This window comes from Loxodonta africana, chromosome 25, assembly GCF_030014295.1.
Source record: "Loxodonta africana isolate mLoxAfr1 chromosome 25, mLoxAfr1.hap2, whole genome shotgun sequence".
NCBI lineage: Eukaryota > Metazoa > Chordata > Mammalia > Proboscidea > Elephantidae > Loxodonta > Loxodonta africana.
This window is the reverse complement of record NC_087366.1, coordinates 60,716,771-60,739,367: the sequence shown is the minus strand read 5'-3', so window position 1 is coordinate 60,739,367 and position 22,597 is coordinate 60,716,771. Positions and strand designations below refer to the sequence as shown.

At 40.5% G+C, this 22,597-nt stretch overlaps 1 protein-coding gene across 1 annotated transcript in view; it reads right to left on the bottom strand.

Moving 5' to 3' along the window:
- USH2A (usherin) overlaps positions 1 to 22,597 on the bottom strand; it is an 894,134-nt gene that overhangs the window by 474,053 nt on the left and 397,484 nt on the right. The window contains exons 30-31 of the mRNA XM_003419876.4: positions 6,469 to 6,582; positions 3,790 to 3,951 (exon numbers count right to left, since the gene is read on the bottom strand). Of these exons, the coding sequence (XP_003419924.2) occupies positions 3,790 to 3,951; positions 6,469 to 6,582 (276 nt within the window). The remainder of the gene's footprint in view (positions 1 to 3,789; positions 3,952 to 6,468; positions 6,583 to 22,597) is intronic.

Here is a 22,597-nt window from a genome sequence, read left to right as displayed (position 1 = left end):
GCTTTTTTTTTTTTAACAAGATATTATATAGAATTTATTTTCAGTCTTTATTAAAATGGCTTTAGTGTTTGCTTATCCATTTTCACCAAAATACAATAGTGCTGAACGCTTTTAACCCACTGTTGCAGCTTTGCTCAATTTCTCATCTGAGCATTGTCCAAACGATCGTTGAAGTAAAGCCTTCCTCCCTACAGCCTGAATGTTTCTGCATCCCTTTTGATTAGATGTTGCCCGATTTCCTCTGTGTAACCCAACATGTCAGCAAGGATTGACACCTTCCTCTGAACCCCACCTTAACGTTCTCAGCTCAGCTTCTCTCCTAACTGACCAGTATTGCTGTCCCAACACACTTCATGTCTCCAGCCATTTGAGAATGAGAGCAACCAGGGATATAGTTCCTTCTGAGAAGCCAAGAAAGCCACATAGGAAGATGGTTATGGGTGATATCAGAGATATGTTCCTTAAAAATCCACATAAAAGATTGGAAACCTTTCAAGAACCTACTACTACCACTTTAGCTAGAGAAGATGGTTGTGAGCACTTTTTAAATATTACACTTTTTTTTTCCATATTATATCTGGGACACCTAGCGTATTAATCCATTATGGTAACATCTGCCACAATCTTTCACTGCAGATTATATATTCATACAAAACACAGAATTTAGTATTTTTTTGTAGCTAGCATTAGAAATTGATGTCACTTCTTCCCTCCTGCCCTCCTTACACGGCTCTTGTTCTGTCTCTGTACAGTGTCACCTCATAAAGCATTCTGCACATTTGGAATTACTCAGGGCCCGAGGTTCGGAACCCGCCGTCAGCAGCACCACTTCCCTGTGGACCACGTAAGCATCCATTTCTACAATGGAAGGGAGAGTAGTTTCTTTTTCCTGCTTGCTATCATTTCTTCTCTCTCTCTCTCTTTTCTTTATTGCTACTTCTTTCCCTTTTACTTCTCCCTCCATCGGTTACCCTTAGCTACTTTCTTTTGTTGTTCTCAGAAGTCTTCTGACTTCATTCATTCATGTATCCAACACTGTGTGTTCTGTGCCAACTCAGTGATAATGAACAAGCAGAAATGACCATGCCTTTACGAAGCTTACGGCCTAGAAAGGCAAACCCGCCAATAAGCATGTAGCTTCACTCAACACAATGCAAAAAAGATGGGAGAGGCAACAAGGTATTCCATGACAATACAGGGGACAAATAAAATTCAGACTCATAGAGTCAGAGAAGGCTTCTTAGAGGAAATGTCTGTTGGGCCAAAAAAAACCAGTTGCTATCAAGTTGATTCCGACTCATGGTGACCCCATGTGTGTCAGAGTAGAACTGTGCTCCACAGGGTTTGCGATGGCTGATTTTTTGAGATCATCACTCTTCACAGCACTTTTTGGTGGACTGGGACCTTCAGCCCTTTGATTAGTAGCTAAGTGTGTTAATCTTTTGCACCACCCAGGGACTCCATGTTGGACCTAACGGGTGTGACTTCCCATCATGCACTATGATGTATTTTGGTCCTTCAGAAATCCTTCATGTATTAACTATCAATACTAATACATTGTGTAAAGTTCATACCATGGAGTATTTTCATTTTTTTCTGATATAATACTTCTGTGGTCTATAAAAGTTTTAGTTAAAATAATGGCTTCAGATTATTGTTAGGGAGAGATTAATATCCTTTTCAATTTATCACAAGTTCTATATTCTACAGGAAATAATAATTAGAGATTCTGTTTACTGTTGTCGTTGTCGTTAGGTGCCGTTGAGTTGGTTGTGATTCATAGTGACCCTATGCACAACAGAACGAAACACTGCCCGGTCCTGAGCCATCCTTATAATCGTTGTTATGCTTGAGTCCATTGTTGCAGACACTGTGTTAATCCACCTTGTTGAGGGTCTTCCTTTTTTGCGCTGACACTGTACTCTGACAAGCATGATGTCCTTCTCCAGGGACAGATCCCTCCTGACAACATGTCCAAAGTATGTAAGATGCAGTCTCGCCATCCTTGCCTCTAAGGAGCATTCTGGCTGCACTTCTTCCAAGACAGATTTGTTCGTTCTTTTGGCAGTCCATAGTATATTCAATATTCTTCGCCAACACCACAATTCAAAGGCGTCAACTCTTCTTTGGTTTTCCTTATTCATTGTCCGGCTTTCACATGCATATGATATGATTGAAAATACCATAGCTTGGGTCAGGTGCACCTTAGTCTTCAGGGTGACATCTTTGCTCCTCAACACTTTGAAGAGGTCCTTTGCAGCAGATTTGCCCAGTGCTATGCGTCTTTTGATTTCTTGACTACTGCTTCCATGGCTGTTGATTGTGGATCCAAGGAGAATGAAATCCTTGACAACTTCAATCTTTTCTCCGTTTATCACGATGTTGCTCATTGGGCCAGTTGTGAGGATTTTCAGTTTACTAAGTGCTAATAATGTTTCATATATGGCTCTAATTCTCTGTGAAATTCTGAAAATCATAGTTATTCCTATTTTATAGTTGTAGAAACTAAGTCTCAGAGAAGTCAAGTAACTCATTTAGGCCACACTCTCTTCAAAATAGCCAGAATGTTTGGTTTGGTATCAAAGCCTACCACTCACAGGCTCTGCGACCTTGAGGAAGTTACTTAACTGTCTATGCCTCCATTTCTTCATTTGTAAAACGGGAGTAACAATGATATCTATTTTGTAGGATACGTGCTACAGGATTCTTCCCAACCATGATGAATAAAATGTAAAAGTAATAGTTCCTGTCCTTTTTAGGTTCTTAGACTAGAGAGGAGACAAAAAAATAAAAGCCCTGAAAATGCAATTGGATGAATGCCACACAACTGTCCTCAAACGGCTCAGACATTATCTGTATGTGTCCCCATGAACTGTGAGCACCAGGAGAGGAGGAACAGTGTCTGGCTGGTTCCCTGTCATAACCTTATACCTGGCATTAATGTGAATGAGTGAATGCATGAATAATTAATCCTGTCTCTGGCTCTAGCTTGTTGTGACCTTTCATAAGGAAGTTAATATCTCTATGCCTCCACTTTGTCATCAATCAATTTTTGATTAATAATGCCTAACCTAATAGCCAAACATAGTATACAAAAGCAATGCAAACCACATAAATGCTCCAAGTACTTTACAAATAAAAACACTGCACAGACACCAGACAACATACATACCGTAAGCCTCTGTGTTTAGAAAGTTTTTCAACAATTTACTTGATTTCATTTTAGTATCTAGTTATGCCTTATAACTTGATCTGGACACACATAATGTTTTATCTCGAAGGGTCTAAAACTCAGATTACACAGAGTCATACTTCTGAGTCTTAAGACTAGTCCACATTGGTGAGGTTTTTGAAAGCACGTAGCCCACGCCTGGGACAGTGGGATTTATTTGACATGACATGACTGAGTCAATCAGGAGCTATGAGAATGACTGGGTACTACACTGGGTCCCAGTTTTGATCCTGTGGTCATCTGGAGGCAGAGTTATGTGTTGAACTCTCTCTGCTTCAAGTATTTTCAAGATCAACTCCGGACATGGGTAACAGTGTATTAGTAGAAGGACTTGGGTAAGACGTGGTGGGCTCGGCAGTAGAGAAAACGAGTAAGACAGCCTGGGTAGAGGGAGCTGGGAGACAACATGATCCCTCAGCTATTTTTTAAGCTTTGGGCTGCACCATAAATCTAATGTGACCATAAAGATCATAGAACTGAACTGAAGGAGATGAAAATAAGTAACCCACTCTCAGAAATCAAGTTCTCAGATACTCTGGTAAGTGTAGAAGTCTTACCTGTGACTGCGTAGTTCTCCCCGCTGCCTGAATAGATTACCATCCCATCCATGTATAAAGAGTACTGAGTTATAATGCCGTTGGCTTGTTTGGGTGGTTTCCAGGAGACTAACAAAGAATTGGGAAAAGATTTGGCTACTGGTGGCTGAACCTCTTGTGGGGCTGCGGAAAAAAAGATTTATGAAGTCTAGTTTTAGTTTACTTTTCTAATTCAAACTTTTCAGGCCCAAACTAATAAATCATGGAATAAGCCTGAAATCCCATGAATGAAAATGTTCCTGATTCGTGGGCAGCTTGTCAGTAATTACTTTAGGAACAGCGCTAAATAACTGTCCTGAATTTATGAGAATTTGCATCAGTGATGGATGGGGAGTACTTAAAATAGTTCGGTTGATTGATGTTTGCGTTACTTCATCGGAAGTATTATTAACCCATACTGTCTACATGGAGCTGTGCCTATTAAAGCAAATTAAGCAGATAGAGATCCTGCCCTCTAGAAGCTTTTGATCTAAGATGGGAAACTTTGGTGAGTTTGGTTCATAAAACCCACTGCCATCGAGTCGATTCCAACTCATAGAAACCCTATAGGACAGGTTAGAACCGCCCCATAGGGGTTCCAAGGCTATAAGTCTTTATGAAAGCAGACTGCCACATCTTTCTTCTGCAGTGTGGCTGGTGGGTTCGAACCACCAACATTTTTGGTTAGTAGTCCAGTGCTTAACCACTGCACCACCAGAGCTCCTGTGGTTCATAATAGGTACAAAAAAAATCCCATACATAAGTATAGAAATAGCTAGGAAATATAAAAAGAATTTAATAAATTATATGTGAAAGCTAAATTGTGTGTAAGTTAAAAAAAAACAACCTATTTTCTATAGTGTTCAGTGAATTGGAGTCACAGAAACTAATAGTTTTTTTTAAAAATTGACCCTAAAATTCTTGTCATTTGGTAAATCAGGGATTTGCCGCTAGTTGCTGTCAAGTCTATTCAAACTCATGGCGACCCCATGGGTGCAGAGTAGAACTGGTCCATAGGGTTTTCAATGGCTGTGACCTTTCAGAAGTAGATTGCCCCGCCTGTCTTCTGACATATCTCTGGGTGGGTTCGAACCACCAACCTTTAGGTTAATAGTCAGGCGCTTTACTGTTTGTGCCAGCCGAGGACTCCAAATTAGGTGTAACTTCCTGGAAAGGCTAGAAGTTTGCGGATGAGTGGAGATCCCTCTGGGGCACAGCTGTCAGAAGCACCAGGCAAAGCCTGGACAGGGAAGGTAGTGGATGTTGGGAAAATAACGACAGACATGGGACAATCTGGTCAATTTTGAGACTGGCTGAAAGTACTTGTATAAAGAGATGTTGACCACGGCAGTTAGTGATGACACATTAAGAAAGACGGTGCTTTTGTCAGTAACCTAAACACCAAAACCAAAACCCGCTGCCGTCGAGTCGATTCCAACTCATGGTGGCCCTATATGACAGAGTAGAACTGCCCCATAGAGTTTCCAAAGAGTGCCTGGTGAATTCAAACTGCTGACCTTTATGGTTAGCAGCCGTAGCACTTAACCACTACGCCATCAGGGTTTCCATCAGTAACTTAGGCGGGGAGAATGTTGAGAAAATCCTGAGGCAGATCACTGATGGCACAGTCCAGGCGAGGGGGGTTTACTTAGGTCTGTGCAAAGCACTGAGCAGACAGGCTCCCAGGAAGGATTTTAGGAAATCCCCTCTCCTGCCACAGGTTCCTCATATGGCCTGTGCCTCACTTTCTCCTCTATATCTTCTGTGCATGTGGTGCTTGCTAACGGATTTAAAAAAGGGAGAAAGAGAAGGGAATAGACAGACACTGGAAAAAGAGAAAGGCTAGCTAACTCCTTTCTCCTGAAAACCAAGCTTTTAAATCTCCTCAGTAACTTTAAAACTAGATAGCATAAGAAATATGTAATTCCTTTCCTCCAGGAGAGAGAAACATTAAACAACAACGCTTCAAACGTCTTGAAAGCTGTTATTTCTTGAAGTGATGCGAGCTGATGCTTGAGTAAAGCTTTCACTTTGGAGTGCTAAAATGTTTTCTCTTTCTCACTGCCTTCCGAACGTAGGCTTTCTGAAACATTAATTTATGCCAACAGTTTGTAAGCTCCAAGTACGACAAAAGTGAGACTGAAGTCGGAAGGAACCGAGCAGTGATTAATAAACGCCTCAACTGGCATTTGGAGGTTCCATCATACAGAAATAATTGTTGCCTACTCTGGTGTTTAGCAGTTAAAAGACACCATGGAAATCAACCGTTTGATTCTCAATTTCATACTGTGCCATACAATCAATTCTTTTTAGTCAGACTGTCTCTAGATTTACTTCTGAGCCATAGTAAAATGAGGAAGCTTTCATTAATCTTTCAGATGCTTCATGTTAATGACAAGACTCTTGCATGAACAATGTAACAGCAATTAAAAAGCCCATTAATCTGCATTACAGCTATTAAAGATGCATGTCATTAAAGGGTATGGAGTTTGATTCATTTTCGCACCCCCCAAAAAATGGAGCAATTATGGCCTGGCAATGCACTTTGTCATCAAATTAGGTTGGGGTTTTCCAGCAAATGGCCTTGCAGCATTTAGCTCTTCTCCTATTTTATTATTCATGACTGAAATGTAGAAGTCAAGACCTTTGAAATTACTTTACCTTCTTGTGGAGTAGAGATGTTCAAAGCATGTGAGCTCTCAGTGCAGCCCGCCAAAGTGCAGGCACTTAGGGTCACCATGTAGTTTTTGAAGGGTAGCAAGCCTGTCAATATGCCTATAAGAAAAGAAAAGAGGTTTACGTGTTTACAGTAAGCAGCTATGGAAAACACTGTGTGTGAGGGAGAGAGAGAGACAGGGAGAGAGAGACCAAGAGATAGAACATGAAAACATACACCTCCCTCATTCATTTCCTGCCAGTGTGCTGTGTGAAGGACGGGGGGAACAGAGGGAAGAAGCTGTGAGACCCACATATTTGTTAAGACAGCTCTAAAAGAGCATTTTCCCCAACACATTGCTCAGTGCCTTGCCGGCTTTCCCCTCCCTGAAATGGGGGTCTGTGGACACACTGTGTGTGAAGCGCAGCACGATGTATCTCCCCGGTAGACAGGATGCACGTTAACCCATTTCTGTACCCCAGAACTCCTGCAGAAACAAAGCTATTTAATTTTCTCCAACTTCGCATTTTTTCAACCTGATTTGACTAGAGAGCCCTTTTCATGAGGCGTCTATTACCTCATGTCAGGAGACGGTACTCCAAAGAGTGGCTTCATTATATTAACTCTAGGATTCACATATACAAACTATTTGTTTATGTCACAGCTAACAAATATGCAAATTCACAGGGTTGAACAATTAGCAAATTAGATAATTATGCTTTTGTACTTCTACTTGCAAAATTATTAGTTTATTTAATTAAGACACCTGTCTTGAAGGGAAGCATTGCGCATGGAAGTGTGGAATTAACCTGGCTCAGTGCTAATATACAAGATTTGCTTAGCAATTAAATGTACCTGTAGAAATGAAAAGACCTTTTGTTTACTGGCTTTCATAATCAAGGCAAAAAGCTCTTTATTTAGATAATCTTGTGAATTAAAGAAATAGCAAAAATACAATTTGTACATTTGCTTACCATTGTTTTCCACTGCAGACACTATTCAGGACTGTCTTTAATCCTAACCACACAGATTATCATCATTTTATGAAAAGATGGCCCCATTCATGACATCCTTTTATTGATTAAACCTTCAATAGCCTCCCAAAACCCAAAACCATTGCTATCAAGTCAATTCCGACTCATAGTGACCGTACAAGACAGAGTAGAACTGCCCTATAAGGTTTCCAAGGAGCGCCTGGTGGATTTGAACTGCCAGCCTTTTGGTTAGCAGCCTTAGTTCTTAACCACTATGCTGCCAGCGTTTCCTAGAGAATGTATTATTGTTTTAAGGTACCAATATTGGTGACCAATTGCATAATTCATACACAAATTTTAATACACATGGTTCCCTCCCCAAAAGAAAATTTTAAAGTTTAGAAGAGCTAAGAGCCAGGAACCAAAGACCATGGGCCATTGTTTGCTTTGGCACCACATTCCCTCCATCCCTAGTGCTGCCTGAAAGTCCATTCCAGCAGCCCCCCAGGGCCACCCTGTGCTACCAAACCCTCTCTGCCACACTTCTGCAGGAAAATATCCACCCCCTTGGCAACACTATCTCAGCTCATGGCCAAAGAAGACACCAAGCCAGTGAACTAATTTGCATACATGTGTGACCTTCTTATGCCAAATTCAGATAGCTCTAATTTCAAACCCCCCTCGTGTCATCATCTTCTGCTTCTCTCGTTCTTGCTACTGTGATCGCCCTTTCCTTTCGGATCTTTCAGATCAGGACCCACAGTCTGAGTTCACGTTTTCTTAAGAGGCTGTTTCTCCTTCCGCTAAACATCATAAAAGAAAGCTTACATTACCACATCCACGTCCTCATCACATAATAACCTTTTCAATTTCTTTTTCAAGAAGCAGGTGAGGATAGTGGGAAAGAACACTAATGTGTGACCTAGAATGCTTGGGTTCAAATAATTCTGCTGCTGACTGGCTGTATGGACTTGGGCAAGTTGTTCGGAGTTCTCCGACTTAATTTTCACATCTGTAAGTGGATGATACTAGTGTCTATCTTTAAGGAGTAGAGTGATCAACGACATCAGGATAAACAGAAAAAATTGGAGTTGTCCACCATTTCATTCTACTTGGTTCAACAGTAATGTCCATGCAAGCAGTAGTCACGAAATCAAATGACGCATTGTATTGGGCAAATCTGCTGCAAAAGACCACTTTAAAGTTCTGAAAAGCAAAGATGTCACTAGATGACTAATGTGCACCTGACCCAAGCCATGGTCTTTCTAATCGCCTCATACGTAGGAGAAAGCTGGACAATGAAAAAGGGAGACAGAAGAAAAATTAATGCATTTGAACTGCGATGTTGATGAAGGGTACTAAATATACCCTGGACTGCCAGAAGAACAAACAAATCAGACCTAGAAGAAATACAATCAGAATGCTCCTTAGAAGTGCGGATGGCAAGATTTCAACTTGCTTACTTTGGACACGTCATCAGGAAAGACCAATCACTAGAAAAGGACATCATGTTTGGAAAAGTAGAGGGTCAGTGAGAACAAGGGAGATCCACAATAGCCACAAGTGACTCAAACACACCAGTGATCATGAAGATGGCACAGCACCTGGCAACATTTTGTTTTGTTATATGTAAGATCACCATGAGTCACAGCTGACTCAACGACAACGAACAACAACATTTTAAGGAGAGGTTTCACAGTCCTCATCTGTAATATCTTAACCACTGGTGGTGCAGTGGTTAAGAGCTCAGCTGCTAACCAAAAGGTTGACAGTTCAAATCCACCACCCACTCCTTGGAAACCCTGTGGGGCAGTTCTACTCTGTTCCATACGGTCACTATGAGTCGGAATCAACTCGGTAGCAATGGGCAATGGATTTGTTTCATTTTTTTGGTTTTAACTCAGTGGGTTATTATCAATAAAAATAAGTTTAGGTACGTCGAGTGCTTACTCAGCACAGAGCTATATAAGTAAAGATCTTGAACACAGAGCTAAGTTCTAGCTACATTATTATCGCAGCCCAGCTTCTGCCTCACTATGATACTAAATTATTTTTCTGTCTTTTAAAGATCACTGTGATCCCTTAAATACCATATCCAGGAACCCTCCCTTGGTCCTTAATCCTTTGTATTTATTAGAACTTGACCTCCCTCAGCTTCCTTCTATGTCATTGAATGATCCTGAGTTCTGCTCCTCAACTGCCGGGAGCTCCTTTCTTTTTTGGCCACCTTATCTTCCTCTCACAGTTCCTTAAATAGTTTTTGCTTCACAAGGTTGTGTCCTCAGGATTCTTTCTTTTTCTAAACACTTGCCTTTGGTAAGCTCATCGAGCCTCATCTCTCAATGATCAGTTTTATATCTACAGACTTCACAGCTCTCTCCAGCTCCAGTTCTGATTTTCTACCTGCAAGCCATGTACCCCCATCTGGATGTCCCACTGGCATTTCACAGCCAACGGGTTCCAAGGCAGACTCAGTGTCCTAAACTAGTCCCTAAATTCCTTCTTCACATTTCAGTTAATGCCACCACCATGATCCCACAATTGCAGGCTCTAAACAGATGTCATCTTAAAATACATGCTAGCCATAATATCCTTAGAAAAATCTTTGGCATTTGACATATATTTCCTATCGCCAAGTTGGAGTCTATTGCAAGAGTCTAAATAAGACATCTTGTATGTCTGAATCAGTACAATGCTAGACAAACAAGAAATGTATCAACCCTGAGGGAATGAAACTTTTAACCTTACAGAGAGCAAGAAAATCATCTTGGGATAGGAGCTGAGCTCTCTTTGTTCGTTCGCTAAACCTACGTGACATATGAGAAAGCATTGCCTGTTACAGATGGGCATGACTTATCTGTGGCACAGGAATATTGTGTCCAAAAAGATACAGAGGTTGTATAGAGCTTGATGGTCTGCAATCTTAAGTAAGAAGATTTTTTATACATCCAGGTGGTATTACCATTAAGAAACAACGTAAAGGCAGTGCTATTGTTTTGCCGGCTGGCCACAAAATGCCCTATCCTAAGACATTATTTTTTTGCAAATCATAACTGAAGTTCAACGTTGGGATTGGGACTGTTACATTAACTTCTCAGGGAAGATAATAATATGTACACTTTAAGAAGGCTCACTCAAATACAGAGCTCACTAAATGAGCTTCGGTGTTTTATTCAACCTTTCTTGCCTTCGCTAAAGGAGTTATTTTGTGTGTATATGTGTTTCATGAAACTCCTTTGCTGTTTTTCCCCTTAAACCTCAAGTACCTTAAAAACAGGTAATACTCCTCTCAGTAAGCTTGCTTTCTTTAGCTTTGTGCTGTGGTGAAGAAGTTTACCAAATTGTATTTCATAGAAAAATTCTGAGATTCTTAAAGAAAGATGTTGCAGAGAAACTAGATCAACTTTCAGGCCATTTATCAAAGTGCCCACATATCCCGTTTCAAGGCAGGTGAAACAATAATAAATACTGAGAAATGAGAACTGCAAAACAGAGAACAGAAAAGAAGAAAGTCCATATTTTGGCTCTTGCCAACTTTGAATTCAGATGAAAGTTTTGGGTAGTTTATAAATCATATTTTCAAAAACAAAAAACATGCTGTACTTTCTGAGACTGGGATGGCTTTTCTTGTCTATTTTCCCAAGAGATCTTGCTCCAATTGTTGTGTCTCAGAGACAAAGTTTGTCTAACCATCTGAATAATTTTCCCTCAACACTGGTCAGTCAAGGTATTATCTAATTCAACAAAAAGAACACTGCAATGATTCAGCGTTTTCTCTCCTTTGGTCAGGTAATAACAAAGGTTCAGGTAGGGGAAGAGGCTGGTCAGCCAAATGGATGTCACTAAATTGGAAAAACTTCCACAGTCATCCTATTTTCTCCTGGAGCGTGTGATTTGTGTTCTCTGATTTTCAGGATGGAGAGTTTACCTGGATGGATTCAAGTTGATGGTTATAACAAGTAGAGACCACTGAGTGACTGTCCAGAAGTCTCGCTTTAAGTGCCAGAGTCCTACTAAGATTAATATTCCCCAGAGGAAAAAAAAAAAAAGAAATAGTACTACTATGATGATGAGTCATCATGAAAAGCATTTATCAATTTTTCTTCTACACATCTGTGAGAAAAGTGTTATGGAATACAGCTGGTCTTTAGAACACTTCTAATCTAAGAAGATAACAGTGCCATAAGGACTGTAATGATACGAGAAATACAGAGAGACATGCGTAAAGCAGAAGACTGCATACTTGCCAAGCAGACAAGCGCATTTATAGAACACAGAATTCCTAGTCTAAGATAATAACCAAAAAACCAAGCTGTTGCCATCAAGTTGATTCTGACTCATAGTAACTCTGTAGGACACAGTAGAACTGCCCCATGGGGTTTCTAAGGCGGTAGTCTTTACGGAAGCAGATTTCCATATATTTCTCCCATGGAGCTAGTCGGGGGGGGGGGTTCAAACTGCTGACCTTTCAGTTAGCAGCCAAGCACTTAATCACTGGGCCACAGGGCTCCTAGTCTAAGGTAATAAACCAAAACCCGTTGCTGTCGAGTCAATTCCGGCTCATAGCGACCCTATAGGACAGAGTGGAACTGCCTCACAGAGTTTCCAAGGAGAACCTGGTGGATTTGAACTGCCGACCTTTTTGGTTAGCAAACGTAGCTCTTAGCCACTACGCCCCCAGGGTTTCCAGTCTCAGGTAATAGAAGGCCTATATTTAATTAAGGAGCCCTGGTGGCACGATGGTTAAGCACTTGGCTGCTAAATAAAACGGTGATGGTTTCAATCCACCATGGACTCTGTGGGAGAAAAGACCTGATTATCTGCTAACATGAAGATGACAGCCTAGGAAGCCCTATGGAGCAGTTCTACTCTGTCATATAGGGTCACTATGAGTCAGAGTCGACGCAATGGCATACAACAACAGCATATGTAATTAAAGACAAAAAAAAATGATAGTCATTGAAAGTGTACTTCAGTATTAAATTTAAAAAAAAATTACTGGGAAAAATACAGTATTACATGTTTATAAAGGAATCTTAGGCAGAAAATGTCGTATGGATTCTGTCTCCATAAAAAATCTCAATAAGAGAAAATGGGATTTTTATTGTTGTTGGTTGTTGCTGAGTCAATTCCAACTCATGGTGACCCATGCGTGCAGCGTAGAACTGCTCCATAGGGCTTTCAGGGCTGTGACTTTTCAGAAGCAGATTGCTAGACCTGTCTTTCACGTGCTTCTGGCTGGATTTGAACCACCAACCTCTTGGCTAGTAGTTGAGTGCTTAACCATTTGTGCTTCTCCCCTTTAAGAAAGTTGAGGTGTTCATAAAAAAGCAGTGTATCTGACAGTAAGAACTTTAAAGGTTGGCGTGGGTGTGCGTCTCCTTCTTTGGGAGACTGCACAGAGAAGTCTTTTCTCCTTTGAATTATTAAGGGAGTGTCCCCACCACAGGCAGGCCAGATGACCTCCGTTTCCACCACAAAGCTCTGTGAAATCAGAAATGGTCACCAACTATGTCAGGAAGCTTGCGGATCCCTTTTGATAATGGAAGAGGGCGAACTGAGAAAACATTCAATAAGCATAAAGTAAGCATTATTGATGTCTTAAAAGTGTTAGTGTCCCATGAAACACAGGCGTGCTGGTATCTCTATTAAAATCATTGGCATCAGCAGGTCCAGAACCCTCACTGCTAAGCGATAATGCATTTTGCATTAATGCTTAACATTGAGAAACCCTGACATGCCCCACCAAGGGAGTTGAAAGTAAAGTAAGTATATTCCCTTTGAATTGCAGCCCTGTGAGCCTCAGTGGGTACAGAATGCCTGGATTGGAAGAGCAGGGTTGGGGACTTGATTTAAGGGAAGAAAGCACACCTCGGTACAAAATTCAGAAGCCCCAGTGCACATGGCATCAGGCTGTGTGCTCTGGGGATTTCTACCCTGTAGAGGGCAAGGTCCTTATCTTAGAGAATCTTGCAATTTAAATCCCTTACAATGATTTGGGCAACTCCCTCTTTATTTGCGCTATTTTCCAGCAACTAAAACTATGGTTTACCCAAAACTAGGCACTTAATGGTTGATGGACTTTTCATGCGGACTTTTTATTCTCTTAGCTTCACTTAGTGCCTCCCTCACTGGAAGAGAGCCCCACTCCCACTCCGCCCCTTCCAGGGAGCAATCGAAGGAACAAATATTGTTTCTTTTGACTGATAGGTTATTATCTCCAACACTTTCTTTCCTTTGCTGTATTCTCAAGTTTCAAAGGAGCCAAAAAGAAATATTCATAATTGGAGGCAGCCAGACCACCTAAGAGAAAATCACTGTGGAGCTGACACCAGCTGTGTAAGCTTTTGTGTCTCTAATAGGACTCAGTATGCTGAGAAGCAGTAAAACCACCCAGAATGAGCCTGCTTTGTCGTGGAAATGTTTTGATTAACTCCTCTGACTAGATGCAGACAAGTATAAATGCTCTGCCTGGGGACGGAGCCTGAGACACAAACCAAAATGGCATCCTTTTTAAACCCAAACACATTTTGGAGAAGCACAAAAGGACACAGTTCATATTTACCTACCTCAGCAGACTCCTCCTCCCACCCCCACCCCCCAGCTGCCAGCCTAGGTGTTTGGCCAGCATCCACCGTAATCTGTTCTCCTTCATTATGTTAATCTGTGGGCGGAAAGATTTCTGTCATCTTCGAATCGCTTGTACAGCAATGGTAAACACCTTGGCCTGTCTGTAATTGGACAGGTGTCTGCATTGATGTCACCCAGCTTTTAATTCAATTAAAGAGCTGGCTGCTCTGTTCTCATTACCCACTCATTTCCGTTGCACTTTTCATCTGGCGGTGAAATCTGCACACAGCAATTGCCTACCCAGAGTCCGAAGTCAGCAGTCCCATCATAAAGATCACGCAGGCTATTTTAAATGGATCTGAAAATCCAACAGTATTTTTATGTCAGCAAAGGCATTTGGAATAATATGGAGAATTTGTTATCTCTCACACTTTTTTCTTTGCCTTTAAATTCTATGTTGTCTAAATGGTGTCCTCTACCTATTGGTCAGTAATTAGGGGCAGTCACAGCAAACAGAAAAGGCTGTTTCTAGCTTCTTCTCCCCTGGGCTTTCCTCCATCTCAGGAGAGCTCATCAGAGCACAATGCTGTCATTTATTTGCTGGCATTTCACATTTGGATCAAGAGAGCGAGGATGGGCAAGAGAAGGCACTTCTTAAGAGGACCATCTGGTGAGGGATACCGCACAGGCTGTGCTGCTACTACTACCTGGACCCAGGATAGAAGAGCCCACATTTACAAGAAAACCAGGCAGGGGAAGGAGAGCAAAAGAGAAGAAAGGAGAACTTTTGGGCCCAGAGCTCAGCTGCGGTGCTGATGAATTCTAATTTTTTTTTTAATTCTAATTTAATTTTTAAGTACACATTCTAGAGTAAGTTTTGAGCTGCAAGCCAATCCAGTGGATGGATGAAAGAGAGTAAACCAATCCAATGTGCTATGCTCTCCGCCCATAGAGGAAGCTCTGAAAGTAAATTAAATTTCTAACACAGACATTTTGACACAGTGACCCCATGAAACTGAATAATGCCATGTGTTAGATATAGATGAAAATTTAATGGTCTAACAGGGATCTGGAAACACACCCGGGATGCACCTCCTCTTGTCCGCCATCGTCCGGAGGGGCGGGATATGTTGTTGCTTTGGGGTTTTTTGGGTAACTTTTTTTTCAAAAAATAAGGATTCCTCATATTTATAAAACGCAAGTCAATTTTCATTTTAACCAAAAGGTGGAACGGTAAACACACTTGCCTCAAACCTACGGTAATTCTATGGAAACTTTCCAGCTAATTCTATCCCTTTAATTATCTTCAGATGGATTTTCTGACCTCGTTCGTAACTTCTAGCAGGAGTGCAGAAAATCATGTGCCTTGGATCAAAGGCCCCACAGATTTAGATGCTTACGAATAGGAAAAATAACAATAATTTTTATTCTTTTATTTTCTTTATAAAATACAGGTCTAATTCTGGTCTTAAAGAATGTGTCAAAGAGTGATTTAAACAGAACCTAAAGCATTATCCTGTTAAGATTCTCTCAGCAGGTTTATGTCTAACCTCACATGTTTTAAACGATGCTTGAGTGGTAGAATTACCAGGGTCTTTATCCTTTTCATTCTGCTTCTGCAAAAGGCTTGAAGCCCCATACTCTTCTTAACTCTTTATCTAATATGAAGAGCTGACATCAAAATCCTTGGAACACTCCAAGAAAATATCAGATCTAATTAAGCAGAGAGGCAGGCGGGGAGATGGGAGGGAAAGAAAAGAAAGAGAAACCAAAATCATGCCTTGTTGTTCAGTGTCCCAGGCCCTCTGCTAAGACCTCCGATAGACAGAGTTATCCCATTACCAGAGCAGGCGGCTGTTGCACAATGTGAAATATGGTGCTTACGGCCATACATTGGGGAACCAGGAGACCTGAGATCAGAACCTATGTCTTCTGACTCCAGGATTATTGTTCTCATTTAACCTAAACTCCCGTTCCATGAGAGGAAAAAAGACATGTTGGAGAAATGTTATTAAGAATAATAATAGCTTACTTTTTAGAGCAAATAACTCCCTTAAAGTGTGTCTTAAAATGTGGTAAGAAGTCCCTACTTATTACTAAAACCTAGTGTGTACAAACAGGAAGTAGCATGCTTATCCCCCCCCACCAAATGAGCAAGTATCTATGCCTGTAATACTGCTTTCCCCAAAAAACTGCTTCCTGAGAAAGCCTGTGTGTGGCTGGTGTGTGTGTGTGTATTGCTGAGTACAACACTGAACTTTTATTTATTTCTATATAAATATGTAGATTGCAGATATATTAAATATGGCACATATATATCAATACAAATATAAAATGATCATAAAAACCAAAAAACTTGAAAATTTGGGGTGATTATTCCTTTTCTTTATAAACTGATAACCTTGCAGTATTTATACTGGATACGATAGCATTATGGACATGCCTGGTTGATAATCACTCTACAGCAAAAGTTAGATACTGCCATCATTTCTAATCACGTACAACACGTTCCCAAAAGGAAATCCAAGTTCTGCAATGCAAATTCTTACTGCACAAAAACAAGATGGCTAACTTGTAGACAAGTCTATCTGAAGACTCCACAATGCACGAGTAGTTCAGGGCATATTATGTATTCAGGAGAGTTAGAGCTATTAACACACCCACACTGCATTGCCTGATGAAATCCGTCTACATTAGCTAAGCAGGAACAGTACGTCATTTCTATTTTTACTATTTATGTCATAGGCCATATTTTTGTCCTGTGGTTTTTTTTTTTTTTTCAGACCAAATTCTTTATAGATTTACATTTAAAGAAATAGTTTGTAATAAACTACAAATATGAGATATCAATTTATGGAGTACTATAAAAACTGACGAAGGTTTCCTCAACATTCATCTTTTAATAATACCATCAAAGTGAACGTTTTTCATTTACTTCTGATGTTTGCCTCTTGTGGCAGAGATTACTAATTGCCCCCTCATTGTATATTCTCTTCCTCCTCAGCAAAAGAAAATAATTTTTAGCTAGGCGAATGGACACTTTGAATAAGGACACTTCCCAGCATTCTGTAGGATATAAGCAGAGGTGGAGGAAAAACTTCAGAAAAATGTCTTTAAAGAGAATGGGCATATCCTTCATCAACCTTCCTCCTTCTTGCTGGATGGAAACCAGATTGATGGCTGCAACTCAAGCATCCCTCTTGGACCAGAGGCAGAGTCCTTATCCCTAAGGATGGCATAGCAAAAACATGATGCTCCTGGGTCCCTGACACTATGAAGCCCAGCATTGATTAACTGTATCTCTTACCAGAGAGAGAAAACCTTCATCTTGTTAAAGTCCATGTTATTTCATCTTTTCTCACAGTACAACGAATTAAAAAGTGACAAACCCATCACTACTTTTTTCCCCCTGTAAAACTCAATTTTTGAAATAACATAAGTTAGAGATAGTGCTTGGGCTCTATTTTGCTGGTATAAAAGCAGATTACAAAGGCAGGGTCTAGTACTAACCTGGGATACAGCAGATAATGGTTTCTTGAATAAAAGAATATTTTCTGCTCTGTATAATTATCAGCATTGCAGCAGTATCAGATTCCATTATTTTTAATTGCAAATATATAGTGCTTGGGTTACATTATGAGGTACAAGTTTTTGGAACCAATCTTTGGATTCTATTCACAACATCAGCATTTTTTTTTTCCATTGGGAAAATATGGATTGAGTTCCAAATTTGCATTCAAGTTGAGATAGTTCTATGCATTATTTCACAAAATTACAAAGCCATGGCACTGAAGAGATTTTAGTAAGAACAAGTAGTTCAATACTCCATCCAGCTCAGCAGGAGAGAACAACATTAACATCCCATTAGCCACAAGGTTATTAGGAAAAAGCTGAAGTCATCCCTTTATCCATTCTTTGCTTCATTACCTTAAGAAAACCGCATCGTTCGACTACTTTGAGCAAGGTACTGAACAACACTTAAATATAAAACATGATCTTGTCCTCCAGGAGCTTATTGTTTCATGAAGAAGTGACATGGGCACACAAAGAGCACCCACAGGCAGTTTAACAATTGTGGAGTGAGAATTCTCAGTTGAATTAAAAAAAAAAATGCATGGCATTTTTATCATAGTCATCTGTAACAGATTTCTCAAGTATAATTATAATACATTATTTATAATTTATATATAAGTATTTTTTTTATATATGTGACTGTATACCTGGCATGGAGCTCTGGTGGCACAGTGGTTAAGAGCTACAGCTGCCAACCACAAGGTTGGCAGTTTGAATCTACCAGCTACTTCTTCGAAAATGGGACAGTTCTACTCTGCCCTATAGAGTCGCTGAGTCAGAATCAACTTAATGGTAACAGGGCTATACCTGGCACAGTAAAGGCAGTCCATTGTCCCTGACCCCAGCCCCACCCAGATCCTCTCAAATGGGTTTCTAGGGCAGGATACAACAGATCAGTGTCTTACTTTCTTACTGATGGACAGATGGCAAGGGGTGAGTTCCAAAGTCTGGCAGAAGGCAAAGATCATTTATGATTTAAATTCCCCCTGACAACTCCTGTATGGCCCATAAAGGACCGTATGTGTGGTTTAGCAGGTGCCTCTAACTCTTCATTAATCAGTGATTCCCTGGGGCTCTTGGTTCTTCATTCTCCCACCCAACACTCAACAGCAAGTTTCACTTTTTTGTCAGTGGTTGGGAAATTCTAAGGTTATTCACACATTTTTCCAGCTGAAAGGCATTGACAGTTTCAGGACTGGACATCATCCTTTCTCTGTGACATTCCTGTAAAAACTTTTTTTTTCCTCTTTTCTCCATGCCTTCCTCATTTCCAGGAGGTATTAACCAGCTGCCGTCTAGGTGACTGCGACTCAGGGTGACCACATGTGTGTCAGAGTAGAACTGTGCTCCACAGGGTTTTCAATAGCTGGTTTTTCAGAAGTAGACCATCAGGCCTTCCTTCTGAGGTGCCTCTGGATGGACTCGAACCTCCAACCTTTCAGTTAGCAGCCAAGTGCCTTCACTGTTTCTACCACCCAGGGAGGTCACCATGGTGTATAATTAAAATAATTATAATTTAAATACATGTGGACGAGACTTCACTAAGAGATTACAACTACATCACACGCGTTGAGGTATACTGATCTTGCTTTCTCCGACCCTAATAAACACACTGCGATTTAGAAGGCTGTTTGTTTTGTTTCTCATCTAGACAGTGTTCCTTTCTGCTCTCTGTTCTGTGGACCAGCAGCATGGGCATTCCTCTGGGGGCTTGTTAGAAATGCAGAGTCTCAGACTACCTCCCCAGAACTACTGACTCAAAATCTGCCGCTTAACAACATGCCCAGGTAATTTTCATCTCTTTTCTACCAGAAACTTTCAGAAGTATTGCCCTAAAGGATTAGAGACCCCACTTAACCTCTATATTCTTCACATCCCCTAGCACTTTTCTGGCCACAAAATCAATGCAGTGGAAACAGGGAGCAAGAAAAGGAAAAAATTAGGGATAAATTCAAGCCCACAGGTGAGCCTGGTCCCTTCTCACCTGGTCATTCCTCCTACACCAGTGTTTCTCAGCATGTGATCCACGGACCTTCTGCGAGAGAATCCACTGGAGTTTTGGTAAAATGCAGAATCCTAAATCCTAGCCCAAGTATACAGAATCTTGAGTGTGGGGCCCAAGAATCTGCATTTTATAAGCAACTTAGGTGACTCTTATGACCAATGGAGTTGAGAATCACCAATTATGACTACCAGCTGTAGAAGAGGGGGAGAAAAAAACAGATTTTCATTGTGTGACTCACTTTCTTCAGGTAGAAGATTAAAATCCATTGTATATGAGGACTGAGTTACTATCAATTTCATTATAAATTAAAATGTCTTATTTCTACATAAATTTAGATTTATTTGGGTCATTTGAAAGATTATTACTATTGGCTCACCTGCTAAACTACAGTGAATAATAAATATCATCATCTGAGGAAGGAATGTAATTCTTAGACTTCAACTCAATATAATGCAACAAAATAAAATTATTTTCTGGGTACCAACTATAGTACTAGCATTATACCAGGTACTATAACTACAATGATAATTAAGTCTACATGTTTAAGCATCTTAAGGGGAAAAAAAAAAAAACATATAGATACAAATTCTTGAATCCATGCATTCTTGACATAATTTCAAATCAACTGTAAAGCCACTTTCTGAGCAGCCCTCAGACTGAGGGAAATGCCAGCACTGTCTCCCTGGGTAGTAGCTTTGCATGTTAACCGGCTGGAGGGGAAATCAGCAAGAGCTGGGCAGAGTTAATTGGAGCCCTTTGCAACAAGACTAAAGATACACTGGATGGTAACGGCAGGGCCTTCTACCCTGAGGCTCCAGATGAGGGAAGGGACTTTCAAGAACTCCCTGCTCTGACCCTTGGCCTTGGGAGGGCACAGAACCCAGACCCTGCGGCCCAAGGGGGCCCATTTGCTCCTGAGTGAGGCTGTTAACCCTTGGACTCTCCACCACTGCTGGGATTTACCTCATTTAATCCTCTTGAAACCAGATTCGAGAATGGTAAATATTCCATTTCACTATTCTTCTAGTTCTCTTTGTTATTATTCACTTTTAATCATTTTCCTTTTTTTTCTTCCCTTTTTGGTTTCCTGAATCTGATCGGAATTTCCCACTCCTTTCGAGTAATCATCTCACTTAGTTGCCATGTGATGTTCTTTGCTATTTTCATCTACTTACTTTCAATATTCTATTATTTTTATGTATATATTTATCTTTTTTTGACTGAAATTTTTAAGTTTCCGTGAAGGGTGGAAGTTGTCCGAAGAATTTCTGCGTCAAGTTGAGACTTGATCACTGGCATCAAACTCCTCACTTTAGCGGGACCTGCCCGTCTGGACGGCACACCAGGACTAACTGGGGAGTTTTTGAAAACACCCAGGCCCAGCTGGGCTGCATTCTAGGCCCGCTAAATCCGATCTTGTGGGCGGGGCCCAGCATCCGCTTTTTTTTTTTTTTTCCCAAAGCTCCTCAGGTGTGCACGCATGGTTGATAACTGGACCTTATCCGAATCCCAATGAAAAACCAAAGGCTTAAAAAATACCTGGAAGGAAATCAGGCAAAGACACACCGACTGCTTAAAGGACAGTCCAGGACCAACCTAACCCCCAGCTGGGTACAAAATGTGGGGAGCTCTCACCCCTTCTGCTTCCCCAGCACTGGGGGTACAGGAGCGGAGGCTGCTGAATGGCTGCGAGGTAACGCAAATGTACCCCAACTGATCTCGTCAGACTCCCAGGGGATGTTTTATTAACGGCAACCAGGTGTCCAGTAAAATGGTTTGAAAATAATGGAACTTTCCTGAGCAAACAGCATTTTGAAGATAAGTTTAGGGATAGGAGGAACTTTGGAGGCCCGGGTTGGCATTTAGTAGATGGAAAAAAAAAAAAAAAAATCTGTCCTTCAAAGGAGGGAAAGAACATAGCCTTCAAATTAGGGAAGACTAGGGAGGGTTTACTTCAGAAAACCTGTAAAATTTAAAAATTATCCATTTCATGCTAGTCATAAGATATAAAATACCCTGGAATTCATTAAACAAGAGTTGGAAGATAAGTGTAAACAACAGCAGAAGAAAAATCAGAGTATGGAGAGGTAGACAGACATCACAGCGAGCTGGGCGTGATGAGGAACAAATGCTGATCAAACAAAAGCCAGAAATTGCAGAATTCTAAAAAATCCCCCAGAAAGCTCAAAGAGCAGAATTATCAGTACCAAAAAAAAAAAAAGCCCAGAAAATAAAAATAATTATGAGACAATAACCTAAATTTCAGAGACTGAATAGTATAAAGATAACTATCAATTCATTGATCATTTACTCTGTGCCCGCTCCTGAGCAAATGCCCAGGCAATTCTCTTCAACCCTCACAGTTCTATAACATAAACACTGTTTTATGCCCAATCTATATATGAGGAAACTTTGATAAAGGAATATGTTTTTAAATTTGTCTGAGGTTCTGTAGATGAAAAGTGGCATAGCTGGGATTTGAACCTAGATTGACCTGACTCTAGAAGCTGTCTTCTGGACTAAAATAAGGACAAACTAGCAAATAACATGCAATGTTGAAGGCACCGTTTCTCATCAGAAGTAACATTTAAATACACAATAGCAAACTTCCCAAGCTGAAAATAGACCCGTATCTGAAGAATAAAAGAGTATATATATATATATATATATATACAAAAACCCAGTGCCGTCAATATATAGTATATAACAGACAAAATTAATAAAAAGAAACCAACACATTTTTAATAAGATTTTTGAGCTGAATTGGTAACGAACTACGTCAGCAAAGCGAAATTCCTTGGGCATCTGATGTCAACATTGTTTCATTAAAAGAAATAACACTCTAACAACCAACATTAATTTAAACATTAAAATCTCAACACAAGGTACCTCACAAATGCTAATGTAGGCGGCCTTTGTAATCAACAGCAAAGCTACTCATGATTTTCTTTATCCATTATTCTCTCTTGGTACCTTGTTGCCTCAACCAAGTGGGAAAGCAATTGTCACCAA